Source organism: Phodopus roborovskii, unplaced genomic scaffold (genome assembly GCF_943737965.1).
Source record: "Phodopus roborovskii unplaced genomic scaffold, PHOROB, whole genome shotgun sequence".
Lineage (NCBI taxonomy): Eukaryota > Metazoa > Chordata > Mammalia > Rodentia > Cricetidae > Phodopus > Phodopus roborovskii.
In genome coordinates, this window is record NW_026126482.1 from 21,679,153 (window position 1) to 21,692,728 (window position 13,576).

At 38.3% G+C, this 13,576-nt stretch overlaps 1 protein-coding gene across 1 annotated transcript in view; it reads left to right on the plus strand.

Annotated features, from left to right (window-relative positions):
* The window catches only part of LOC127229305 (uncharacterized), a gene marked incomplete at its 5' end in the record, with an annotated part of 280,807 nt that overhangs the window by 100,206 nt on the left and 167,025 nt on the right, over positions 1 to 13,576 (plus strand). The window contains 2 exons of the mRNA XM_051194389.1: positions 8,345 to 8,608; positions 12,767 to 12,965. Of these exons, the coding sequence (XP_051050346.1) occupies positions 8,345 to 8,608; positions 12,767 to 12,965 (463 nt within the window). The remainder of the gene's footprint in view (positions 1 to 8,344; positions 8,609 to 12,766; positions 12,966 to 13,576) is intronic.

Below are 13,576 nucleotides of genomic sequence, written 5' to 3' on the forward strand. Positions count from 1 at the left end.
CTCAGCTACTTCTGACCCATGTCTGCCTGTATGCTGCCATGCCCCACCATCGTGATAATGGACTAAACCTCTGAACTATAATTGAGATACCCCAATTGAATGTTTTCCTCTATAAGAGTTGCCGCGGTCATGGTGTCTCTTCACAGCGATAGACCACTAAGACAGCACCCTTGAGTAATTAAAACAAATTTAGTGGTAACTGTTGCTCTAAAGCCTTCAACTTCAGATGGTTAGTGACTTTTGAATAGTTCAATTAGTTGTAGAATGATTGCACAATTAGATGTAGAGGCTTTAGGTTCGAGATCACAGGATTGTGCCCTTAATTCAGGGTTGACTTTTATTCAGAATTAGTAATTATAAAGGAGATGGTAAATTAAATCTTTCAGAAAACTTAGTTCTTTAAGGATCCTGGACTTTATTAGAACAAGTATGTTTTTACTTGGTAAGTTCTATGCATGTTGTAGATGCCTGACCCCAAAGTGAGTGACTTGAAGACAGACATGTGGGGAAAGAGGCCATGTTTCTTACTTGATAGGAGCCATGAAGAACAGACTGTGAGATAGAGCAAAATGATACTGAGGCCTCAGGGCATGAACCTAAGGTTGGGTTTTTGCCCTGATTCCTCCTGTTTATGGGAAGTATTGCTTGAATAGCTCTCTGAGGCCTACACTCAGATCACAGCTTTACCTCACAGCTGGTTTGGATGTCTGTGGACCCAGATTCTCTATCGCTCAGTCCAGGAGTTTGTAAAATTGGGTTTACTGTAGAATATATTTCATGGGACAATTGTTGTGGTTAAGCCAAGCAGGACAAAATGCTTTCAGTTTAGTGAAGAAGTGTTAATAGTTGATATTATAACAATATTTAGGATTAAGTGCTTAAAACAACTCTAAAACATACACCTTATGCACGTGTCTTGAAGGGTACAGGCAGCGAGAGTCTCTTTTCTATTGAAAAGCTGTGTGGTTGTGATTTCTGTGGCCCTCTGTCCTTTTCTTCTAGGCCAATGTAAATTTCCAAGAACAATGACTTCCTTCTAGTGCATAGCGGATAGACAGGGGATTAGAGCTGATTCGTCTATATTTTAAATTCACAACTGGGAAAACAGGACAAAAAAGAATAGCACTATAAAACTCGGTCTGATAATCTAGATTACCCTGGGCTCCCTATCAATTCCCAAGCACCTTTCTGAGCTGTCTGCCTCCAAAGGAACATTTCGTTAGCTCTGAGGCAAATTAAGCACTGATATACTTGTTTGAGTCTCTGTAGTATTCTCTGTAGAATCCAGCTCTGGAAGGCACTGTTCAGTTTATTTCTATTTTGTTTGTCTGTCACCATTGCTTATTTCACAGCTCTTTATAGATAGTGACATCAAGATATGAAAGTACCAGGTAGGTTTTTTACTCAAAGGTAAGGTGCGATTTCTTCTCAGGTTTGCCTGATGCCAAAGCCCATGCTTTCAAGCTCCAGCCCCTCCCTTAAATGAGAAATAATTACACAGATCAGGATGGCTATTTGAATTCAAGTATCCTGAACCACTTTCAGTGCATTTGGAAGAATAGCAGCCATAGTAAGCATCCCATGCACAACCTATACATTTCCTAGTGTTTAGTTTACCAGTTAAAGTACAAATTGTGTGAATATTTACATGTTTTTATACTCAGCTTTACTTTTGTGTTCATCCAAACACACTAGTTCCTCCTATGCAGTGACTTAGGGTTACTATTCTTGATATTTTGGCACATTAATATGATGCGGAACATCAGAGAAACAGACATTATAAGCTTGGTTATTCTGTGTTTTCAAAGAAGCCAGCAGCTCGTACATGGTATATCACAACAGGTGCCTAGCTTTCATTCTTGCCTCACACATACTCCAGAACAGAAGGGAATATTCTTCATTGTTTTCACCCTAAGCCATAGACAGGTTGAAGAACTACCTTCTGGAATGTTCCTTGCCTTCTAGGGCAGTGGAGAAGAAAAGACAACCCAGGTGGATTTAGAGACAACAGTAAATTCTCTGCTTGAAAGTGAGGAATATGACTTGACTCAACCCCAGATCCTTGTCCATAACTAATGATAGAGTGGCCACAAGGCGCAATCCTTCATCATGCTTGGAATGTGAGGAGGTAGCACTAATTGATAAATAGAATTCACGGCAAGGTGGCTACTCGACAGGGGGCAGTCACTTCTCAACAGTTCTAACTGTCACACGTGGTTTGGTTTACATTTTGAATTGTCTATTCTTCTAATGTGGTTACAGATGGCAAATGGACAGCACTAATATATCATGGCAAGTTTCTATGGAGCCAGAGACCAGATAGAACAGTTGTTCAAATTTCAGGTCATATGTACCATTAGTATTATTTAGTAGCTGATTTTCAAAACATTTTAAAATGTCCTTTTCTGATCGCGTCAAACATATTTCTTTAAAAATTATTGTTATTTTGTGTAAGTTTCAAGGACTTGAATACCCCCTAACTTATGTTCAGGGTCTATAGGTACCTCTACTAACACATCTACTTGAAAAGCTTTGGGTACAAAATGTTTTCCCAATGAAGGCAATGTCATGATGAAATAATAGACTCTTCTCTGTCCCTCTCTCCCTCTTTCTCTCTTTCCCTCTCTTCTTCTCTCCTTCTGTGTGTGTGTGTGTGTGTGTGCATGTGTGCACACAGGCATTTCAGAGAATATTTTCAACAACAGCCATTTTGATGCTATTTAGTGTGTATATGTATCTGTGACATGTAATCATGTAATCTTGGTTTTCAACTTGACATACATGAGAAAAAGGAAACCCAGTTGAAGAATTGCTGTGTTTGTCAGCTTGGCTTCTGGACCTGTCTGTGGAACCTTTATTTGACTGCATGAAACAACCTACAAAGTGACTAAAGGCAGAATTTAGAACAAGCCAGTGATTCTAGAGACTTTAATTATATGCCCAAAATAATGTCACATGATTGGAGTACAGAGCAAAGGAGCTAGACAATGAAAATTCAAGATTCTATGATTAGGAGATAGAGATAATGACCTAGAATAGTTCTTGGGCTGTCCCACATGGACTTTTCAGTAAAATATCAGCAATGGTCCTTTTTTTTTTTTTTTTTTTTTTTTTTTTTTTTTAAGACCCTGTCTTTGTCTTGATTTTCACTGGTGAATCTGAGATGCTTAGGTATTGTTTCTATGACTTCTGTGTGGAATTTTCTGAAACTTTTTTTGGTGGCTGATGTCTTTCATCAGTTTTATTAATTTATCACTTCAAATATTTCCAGCACCATTGTCTCTTTTTGCCCTATAAGGACTTCAGGTTTACGTGGGTTGGCATAGTTCATGAATCCTTCATGCTATCATCTTTCCCTTTTCCCTCCCTCCCTCCTTGCCTCCTCTGCTTCCTCCTCCTCGGTTTTTCATTTGCCTTTGTGCTTTCATTGGGGGTAAGTTCACTGCCAGAGGGACTTCTACATTCATCTTGTATTTTCTGTTGTAACCATTTATACTCATACACTAATATCATGATTTTGGCCATGCAAAATATTTGATTTCTGTTCTCAAACACTGTTAAGTCTTCCCCTGAAATGCTGCATTATTTTCTTCTAATTTTGATTCTAATAATAGAAAATCTTTGTTAATTCTACTTTCTGATCATGCTTGGATCCGTATCCATTGACTAGTTTTCATCAGTTGGTGCTTCACTTTTTCTTTCCTCCATAGCTATCTTGTAGATGCATGCCATGTGGTAGTCATTGTCTACAAACAAACCGGAGAAAAGGAAATAGAAAATAACTGATTTACTCATCAAGCTCTGACCTCTATGCTTACATCGGGAAATGAACTGAATGGGGCTGAATTATAATGCTAGTTAGTTTGAATGCCCCACTGAGTTCAGTAGACTTAAGTTATAAAATGCCTCTCCTTCCATTTGGGCTTGGTATGCAATTGCCATTCCCCCTTTTGATTCTGTTATGCTATCCAGTATGGCCACAGGATTTATAAAACACTGAGACTCTCTGCCTTCCCACCTGGACCCAATTGCCCACATGCTACTAAGTACTTGTGTAGGTTCTAGGGTTAAGAATTGGCCCACAAGTAATGACTTGCTTTATCCTTTCTCTTTCAATTGCTGAATCCAGTGTGAGGTCTTTCATCTGATGCAAGGATTTCAGTTTACTATTGACTCCTCAGGTTCCAGAAAGATGTATATTCATATCATTTTATAGCTTACCTTTTTTTAAAAAAAAAAAATAAAAATCTGTTTTGTTTCCTTCCTTCTTCTCTCCCCCTCCCTCTTTTGGTGCTGTCTTAAAGTCAGTCACGTAATATGCTAGACCAAAGCTCTACAGCTGTGGTAAATGCTAAGCCAGAGCTCTACAGCTGTGGGGTATGCTATGCCAGAGTTCTACTAGACTATCTCCCCAGCCATTCTCATGATTTGAAGGCACTATACTTTTAAAATTGTTTTACAGTATATTTCCTGATCATGAAAATACTATCATACAATGCTGGAGAGATGACTCAATGGGTAAGAACACTGGCTGCTCTTCCAGAGGGCCTGATTCAATTTCCAGCACCCACATGGTAGCTCATAACCATCTGCAACTCCAGTTCCAAAAGATCTAACACCTTCTTCTCACCTCTGTGGTATCAGTCACACACATGATGCACAGACACACATGTAGTTAAAATACACACACACACACACACACACACACACACACACACACACACACATATATATATATATATATATATATATATATGTTAAAGCAAAAATAAAAACAACCCAAAATATTACCTCTACAAATGTTTAAGAAAGGCAGAAACAGAAAGTATACTATGAACATAGCTTTTCAACACTGTTCTAGTTTGCTTTCTTGTTGCTGTGATAAAACCACAATCTAAAGCAACTTGTGAAAGAAAGGATTTATTTCAGCCTACACTTCCAGGTAACAAGTTCATCACCGAGGGAAGTCAGGGTAGGGATTCAAGCAGAAGCAGAGGCAAGATCCATGAGGGAAAGTATCTTACTTGCTTGTCCTCTTTGGCTTTCTCAGCTACCTTTCTTATGCAACCTAATCCCACCTACATAAGAATGGAACCACCCACAGTAGACTTTGTCCACTTACATCAATTAGCAATTGGGAAATACCTCTCAGACATCATCATTGTCACAGGCCAGCCTGTGGGTAATTCTTCAATTGAGATACCCCCTTCCTAGGTAACTCTAGCTTTGTGTCAAGTTGACAGGCAACGCTAACTATGACAGGAGTTTATACCATAATTCACTCCAGGAAAATAATTGATATGTACCTGGTTTTCAATAGACACATTTGTCTCATTTCTACTCCTACACTCAATATTCAGTTGCCAAATCCTCCTTTGTTTCTTTGATTGTCCTTTCTTACTCTTCTTTCATGTATATTGCAAATCCTTCATTGAAAGATCCAGGACATCACAGTTGAAATATGTAGTGAAGAAAATCCCTTTCTTCTGTATAATTATTCATCATGGTCAGAAAATGTAGCACCTCCCAGGACCTTATAACTGACCTCTAGCTCCCAGGACTCTCTGATGATGAGATAGCATTGGCATCAGAGCAAATGAGCACCTATTCATTTCATGTAGAATTTTAAAATAGAAAGTTAATGAAAGCTGCACAAAGAAGTGTCATTTCATAGGCTAGCTGTGGAAGTAGTCAAGCTCTTGGAAAAAGGCCCTGGGAGAGAGCAGCAAGAAAACTTAGCAATGTTTCTTGCCAAAGCACAAACAGCCAGTCTCTGGATGCACATTACAGGGCTAAAGATCTCTTGTACAACAAGCAGTAAGGGAAAAACACTCAAAGCATGTGTTCTGAGAAGATAGCTGGAGTCAGAGAGAGTGGATTCCTTTCTTTAAGAATATATGATACCTTTGAGGCCAGAGAGATGGTTCAGCAGGTAAGAGCTCTGGCTACTCTTGCAAAGGAACTGGGTTCAATTTCCAGCATCCATATATGGCTAACATCCATCTATAACTCCAGTTCTAGGGAGTCTGATGTCCCTGGGCATTGGGCATACATATGGTACACATACTTGCAAGCAAAACACTCAGACACTTTAAATAAAAATAAATGAAAAATGAATGAATGAATGAATAATGAAAAATATGTAGTTCCTATCTTGTGCTTTCTCCAGAATCAGTGGACAGTCTTTGTCCTGATCCTTTATTTTTTATTTCAGGAGCTGTTGGAGCAGTGGTGTATGACCACTCTCTGTTGTAGGATAGATTTACATGAAATCCCTTTGTGCAATGCAGCAGGTGACACAGTACTCATGGGTTCACACACACCGCTTGGAGTATGTCACACAAAAGAAAAAAGGATACTAGTGTTTGTCATGGTTACTGATTCATACTAAACCTTTTATTACATGTCATCTATGGAATGGTTGGGATAAGTCATAAATACAAATGTAAGATGAATGCATAATGCATATTTTCTTGTTAACTTAGTATAAATATGTCATCTCTATGAAGAGCATATTTAACATCACTGTGGCTTCGCGTTCTGTTGTAATTTTAGATTTTTGATTGGTAGCTCTTACGATTGAACCCAGGGCCTTACATATGGTAGGTAAGTACTCTTTCACTTAGCTGCATGCCCAGTCCTTTCCATGGTGGGATGAAAACACTCAAGTGCAGATAAACTTAAGTGTTAAAAGAGATATAACTTACATAAACCCACCACAAAAGTCATCACGGAACTGTCATTGTTTATTGTATTCTTATTCCACCTACTTCAAACGCATTGATGAAAAACACTCACTGGTTTAGTACAAGGAGGATCCTATTTTTAACTGCTGTGTCCAATGATAAAACTAAATCACTGTTGACAGCATGGGTTCAACTTTGTTTTTAAATCATGGTTCTAACCAGGGTAGTGACTCCATTTGTCCTCCTCCGTTTAGCCCTTGTTCTCTTGTTAGAAATGCTACTCATGGCTAGCTAGCCAAATGAAAAGTACGGCTTGATTAAGGATCTCCTGTGTCAATAATTTGTGCCTAATGTCTTTAGCTTTCCCATGGGCTGTTGTTGAAAATGGTAAATCTGGTTTAAATGAAACCTGATCCCGTTAATGGTTTAATAGCAGCTGCCACAGGGTTATGGTGTTTTCAACAGATGTCTCTGTTACATTTTATTCCTAAACTTAAGTCTTGGGGTATTCATATAAATCATATAACTAGAGTTGCACATGTTTGAATGAATGTTTTGCCAAATAGTCTATGATAAGATACTTTTCTGTCAATTTAAACCTATGTACATATGATTTTTGTAAAGAAAATTTGGTATACCATATTTTTAAATAAAAATCATTTATATCTTGCAGTCATAATTTTTTTTATGGTGAGCAATGCACTTTATATCTACACCTAAGAACATGGGTTGGCCAGCATGAGCACCCATCCATCATTACCTATTGCTGTTTGTTTGGTTCCAATAGTGTCTCTTAGGATGAACAGTAGTCAGAAATCTGTATGGACTCTGTTTCCTATTTCTCACAACTATAATGAATGGGGTTAGCATTTCTGGAGTGTGATAATTTATTCAACTGCTTTTACAGACAGGATTTGGTCTGTCCAAAGCACTTGAGCTTGGTACCCAGATGATCCAAAAGATATGAAATAGGGATGTGACATCATGATTGTGATGGGAGACAGAAATAGTTATGTTATTAGCCTGTTTCTGATCTATGAACAGAATTCTTCAGGCATGGTCATTTAAAATAGAGTAGTTCTGTGGGTTTGTGGTTCTGCAGGCCAGGAAATTCAAGAGTATGGTGACATCTGGTGTAAGCTTTCTTACTGTGTCACATTATGGTGGAGAATCCTGTGGAAAGGGCAATAACTGGTTTAAATCTGTTGTTCCCTTTTAACAAAGGTACTGGTACTGTCCTGAAGGCTCTACCCTCATGACATCATCTAATCCTATCTCCTCAATGCTCTGTCTCCACACACCATGAACACATGAATTAATAGATGAGGCTTGTAGCACAAGTATGTTACTGTATTTAATTCAACCTTCAGCAACAGCAGATATAACTCAAACCAACAGGAATGAAAATGTAGGGTAGGTAGTGTGCTAATTGCAATGTTACAAGCTTGATTCCTAAAACTTTTAAAATGGAGTCTCTGGCAGAGCCACACTTAAATGGTTGTATGGCTGCTAACTTATTTGAAGCTAGGAGGCCTATTTGTAAATTCATCCAAGTATTCAAAGACAACAGGACAATTACAGAACACGTTTGCTCTTAAGTCTGAACTGTCTGTGGGTATTTCTGTAATGATGTCCTCCTGTCTTAATATTTTGGCCAGGTACTCCCTCAAAGGAAATCTGTGAGACCTGGCATGTGTTTTTTGTTCGAACTCTTCCTTCTCCATGGAACATGTGCTTACAGTGACCTGGTTGTGGGCTGGACGGCATTTCCCATATGTGATAACAACTTCCGGATAGTGGAGGGAAAATTCAAGTGTCCCCTTCTCCGAGGAAATTATGACCAGAAACTGGACAGCTTCAGGAAAATTGAAGATTTGATTTGCCAAGATTTGGACCGGTGGCTGTGCAATCTGTATTTTCAGGTTTGCAATATGATCATCATATTTATTAATTTCTTGAGACTGGATTTGCCACTCGTAGCCCAGGCTGTTCTCAAACTCTTGATCCTCATATCTCATCCTTTTGAAAGCTACATAGCTGGAATTATAGGTGCGCAATATGAGTTTATAATTGGAAAATAACTTGGAGTGTTTTCCAAAGAAACTTCTGCCTAATCACTAGCTTTCTTTCTTATAATTGCAAAATTTACTAAAGTTTCTTTAAAAAGGTAAAAGTAATTACACAAGATAACTGGTTTCTGATCATGCACATCGATTAATACGTAGAAATAAGGAATTAAATTGTGAGCTCATGGGGACAGTGAAAGAGAACCTAACACAGTCATGTATATCCAATGAAACAGAACTCTTCCCCAAGCCTCCTGGTTGTCTGCTGTTCACAATCTGTAAGTTCACCTTCTTGCCCCAGGCACGGATGATTTCCTTACCAAAGGTACTGACCAAGCTTCCCTTGTGTGTTGGGAGTTGCCTGTGATAGGATACAGAAGAGATGAGGTGTGACTTCTGCCTTCTGAATGCTCATCTCTAACAAGAAAGAAATACAGAATTTTTCAGATGTAGAACAATCATGAGAGTGCTGTCTCTCTCAGTCACTCCACTCCCAAGCATGCTTTTTGTCAAACTCAAATATTCAAAACAAGTAGACTTGGACATATACATTTGTACATATTTAGCTTTCTGTGCACTGCTGAACCTAGCCTTTTAACACACATGACATACATAAAGTCACTGTAGGCAAATGATATTATCCAGAGAAGAAAACAGTTGCATATGTTAAGAATAAATTGTACCACCTGTTTGTATTCTATTTATTTTGTTCTGTGTCTAAACTTGTTATTCTTAGTTATAGTGTTTTCCCAGGTTGATTATATCATAAAGTGCCATAAAATTTTGTTCTTTGCCTACATATCTTTCTGACCATCTATCTATCTATCTATCTATCTATCTATCTATCTATCTATCTATCTACCTATTTATCTATCTATCTATCTATCTATCTATCTATCTATCTATTATCTATCATCTATCTATCCTTCCATCTATTTATCATCTATCTACTTACCTACCTACCTGCCACCCTAATTGATGGAACTGACGAGGATATCTCCAGGAAGTATGCAATTTTGACCTTAAGTTTGAGCATTTCCTATCTGTCATGTGGATATTTTTTTTTTTTTGGTACTTTTTTATTTGTGTTTTTATTGTGTTTCTTTTAAGGGAATCTCCTCAGAGTGCTATGCTAAAATACCTTGTTAGGGTTGTCTAGAGAACTATTAGGGAAATAGTTCTAATTTAGATATACACCTTCCTAGTCATTGTATAAACAGTTCCACCCTGAGATAAATGTGACTATCCCTTAGATTCAGAGAGAGAGAAATCCTCACTATGCCCCAAGCATTTGTACTCATTATTTTGTGGTGGTGCATCAAGAATTAGAGGTCACTTACAGCTCTTAACAAGCAGAAACACTCAGTATTTATCATTAGTATACAAATGGACTTTGGGAGCCAATTCCACATAGAGGGATACTCTCTCAGCCTAAACACATGGGGGAGGGCCTAGGCCCTGCTCAAAATGATATGATAGACTTTGAAGATCCCCATGGAAGGCCTCACCTTCCCTGGGGAGCAGAAAGGGGATGGGATGGGTGTTGGAGGGGCAGGGAAGGAGGGGAGGGTGAGGGACCTGGGATTGACATGCAAAACAAGCTTGTTTCAAATTTAAATTAAAACACTTACCATAAAAAAAATCAGAAACAGTGATGCATGCAAGCCTGAAATGGAAGAATAATACCAGAGTGTAAATAACTACAAAACCCATAACAAAACAACTATACAATGTAGTCTTAAACATAATACCATGAGTCAAAATAAACTGAAAATTAAAATACAATTACAAAAGAAAATAAATTATATTATAGTCAATATGAAAGGCATCTGCATGTGTGCATGTGTGTGTGCGTATGTGTCTGCATGTATGTGTGTATACATGCGCTCACACATGCACACATCCTTACATTTGAGTTCGGGTATTTCCTATAGTACTCTCTGTCTTATGTGACATGATATCTCAGTAAGACCCAGAGCTTGCTCTTTTCACTAGCTGGCAATGAGCCCTTACGGCCCACCTTTTTCTGCCTCCTATTCTGCTTCAGCCATTGCTAGTATTGCAGGCTGCTCTACATGACTTTATTGTGCACTGTGGATATGAACCCAGGAACCTCAACCACCATCTCCTCACCCATGGTGCCTGAACTTTTAACTGCTTCTCCTTATTTTTCCTTTCCTTTGCATCTCACTGTACACGCTTGGGGTGGAACACAAGGCTCACATATACCAGGTATATACTATACCCAGCCCTTAATTTTCTCATTAACTGGTACTTACAGCTCAGTATTCTATAAATTATGCCTGGAAAGTTGGCACTGAATTCATAAAAGACAATTTATACAGTCCTGGTATTAATCATGAAGATTATTTAAGTTGAGAGTAAATCAAGACTTCAAATCTACAAAGACAAAAAGTTGCTTATTAAACTATATTAAAATAATTTGGCTGGAGCACAATCGACTTGTGTTTAAAGACCAATATTTTTTTTTTTCCTCCTTTTTCACTAAATAAAACATAATGGGGGAAAAAAGTAATGCTGTTACTCATAGAGCTTGTCTGGCCACTATGTATCACACATAGATGTAATTAATCACCAGTTCTGTTATGTATTAGACAATGTTAGCAACTGTTGCCCTTTGCATCTCTAGTTGGGGACTTACAAGAATAGTGACACAGCACAAGGTATAAGATTTTTCTGATTGAGAGGAAAAATAAGTGGGGATGAAGACACTTTGTCATAAAGATGAAAACAAAAAAAAAAATCCTTATACAAAACTGTTTTTTTTACATAAACTTCTGTAATATTTTAATTTTTCCAGTATGAGTTTTCTCCAGTGCAAAATGTTATGATTAGGGCCAAGGAGATGGCTCAGTTAGTAAAGTACTTGCCTTGCAAACATGAGGACCTAAGTTTGGATCCCTAGCACAAAACCAGACCATACCCGAAACCAACTCCCCCACCCCCCAAAAGTCACTAGAAAGGGCAGCATATGTAAACCCCGACACTATGGGAGGTGGGGTCAAAGACAGGGGATTCTTGCAGCCCACCTGCCAGCCTTTCTTGTCATCTCCAGGTTCTGTAAGTGGTCCTGTCTCAGAAACTTAAGTAGAGAGTGACTGTGGAAGATGAACAATGTCAACCTCTGGTTTCCACAGGCAGGCACACACCCACCTACCGTCAACTCACCAACCAGCCATATGGAAATCGGTGATCTATAAAACATATAGCAAATGGCATAAAGCTCAACAAAGATGATGGGAGAGAAGATGTTTTTATGATTTAAGCTTAGGGGAGATTAAAGAATGCAGGGAAATCCTTCCTTCCTGCAGGGTGGGTGGGTGAGAAGAAATTGCTAAGAAACCAGCCAGAAAAAAATCAAGAGCTCATGTCCTCACCACCTCACCCTGACTTGTATTGTGGTCACATGTCATTAGGGTCACTGTCTGGAGCCCTTAGAAGAAGGCTGGCCAATGGTTCTAATTTAGTTCCATCGAATGTGTGCAAGGGCTGGAGAGGGGAGATTGTGCAAGCAAGGAAGGCTGAAACCTCTTCCCAAGGAAGTTCTCCTTCCGGGTCCTCAGCTTTCTCTTTTTCTGCTGAGTACTTCACTATCTTAAACACATGGCGAAAAAGTGAACAGTGGTCATGCACCTGTTCACTATTACGTTCTATACACTTGTCATGTTTCTTTTGACTTAAAGTATTGTTTCTTGGGGATAACAAAAGCCAAATAAATACTTGCTAGTTTCATCCCAGCGTGAAGTTTACTCATACTGTGTTTTCTTACAGGACATTAAAAATAATAAATTAAACATATAAAGCAATGACAATATCTAAAGTGATTGTGGAGCTTGTTCATCCTTTATAATTTAACCAGACAAAATATTTCAGAATTTGGAAAACTGAATTGTCCTTTTAGATATCTCAACCCCCCTCCATTGTTCCAGAAGAAATCTAACTACATAGGTAATATTTGCAGCCGTTTCCATTAACTGATTCATCTCTTAATAGGTAATTAAAACTCCTTTGCATTTGGATGATCAAAAAAGCCATGAGAGCCGCAGGCAGCTTTCTCCTGAACATCCTGTGTGCTTAATGGCAGAAGCAGAGAACACAGAATTTGATTTGGATAATACAGCTGGCCCTTCAAAGAGAGAAGCCCCGGGAAACATTCATGCTGCAATGGACAGCTCCATCAGTTCTTCTCAGGGTTGGTTGACTTACTTTCTTCAGCATTCCAATACAGTGTTCTGAACTGTGTCATACTAAATGAAACTAATTAAGAGGTATTTATTTTCTAAGGATGCATTTTCTAGACTAAGCCACGTAGAGAGACTATAACCAACACCAAGCATATTAGTTTTCACATTTCATTGTCTATTATGCAAATAAGCATAAAAGTACTTCCTGGAAACACATTCTATTCTCCATGACCCCATTGTTTATAGACTATTTTTTTTCAGTGCATTTTGAAAGTGTAGGGTTATTTGGCTTCTTTTGGATCTTCTGTCTACAATTTCAACGTTTTTGCGTATGTTTTTGGGAATAGTAATAAAAAATGTAAGTACAAATGATAAAATATTCTCAGGGCAAAGTTCACAAGTGGTATAGTTTATGCTGTGGAGCTTTGTGTTTGAAGATTGGTTGTATCAAACACTGGTTATATCAGGTTTTGGAAACAGTGAATTTTCAGAAGAGCCACTTTTGAAACTATTTGTTTGTAGTAAAATGTTATTACCTTTACCAAAGGTTTTAGTTGTGGGTTTCTGTAAATGGATTGATACTCTCACAGTACATAATGTTTGTCTACCCACCAAGGTG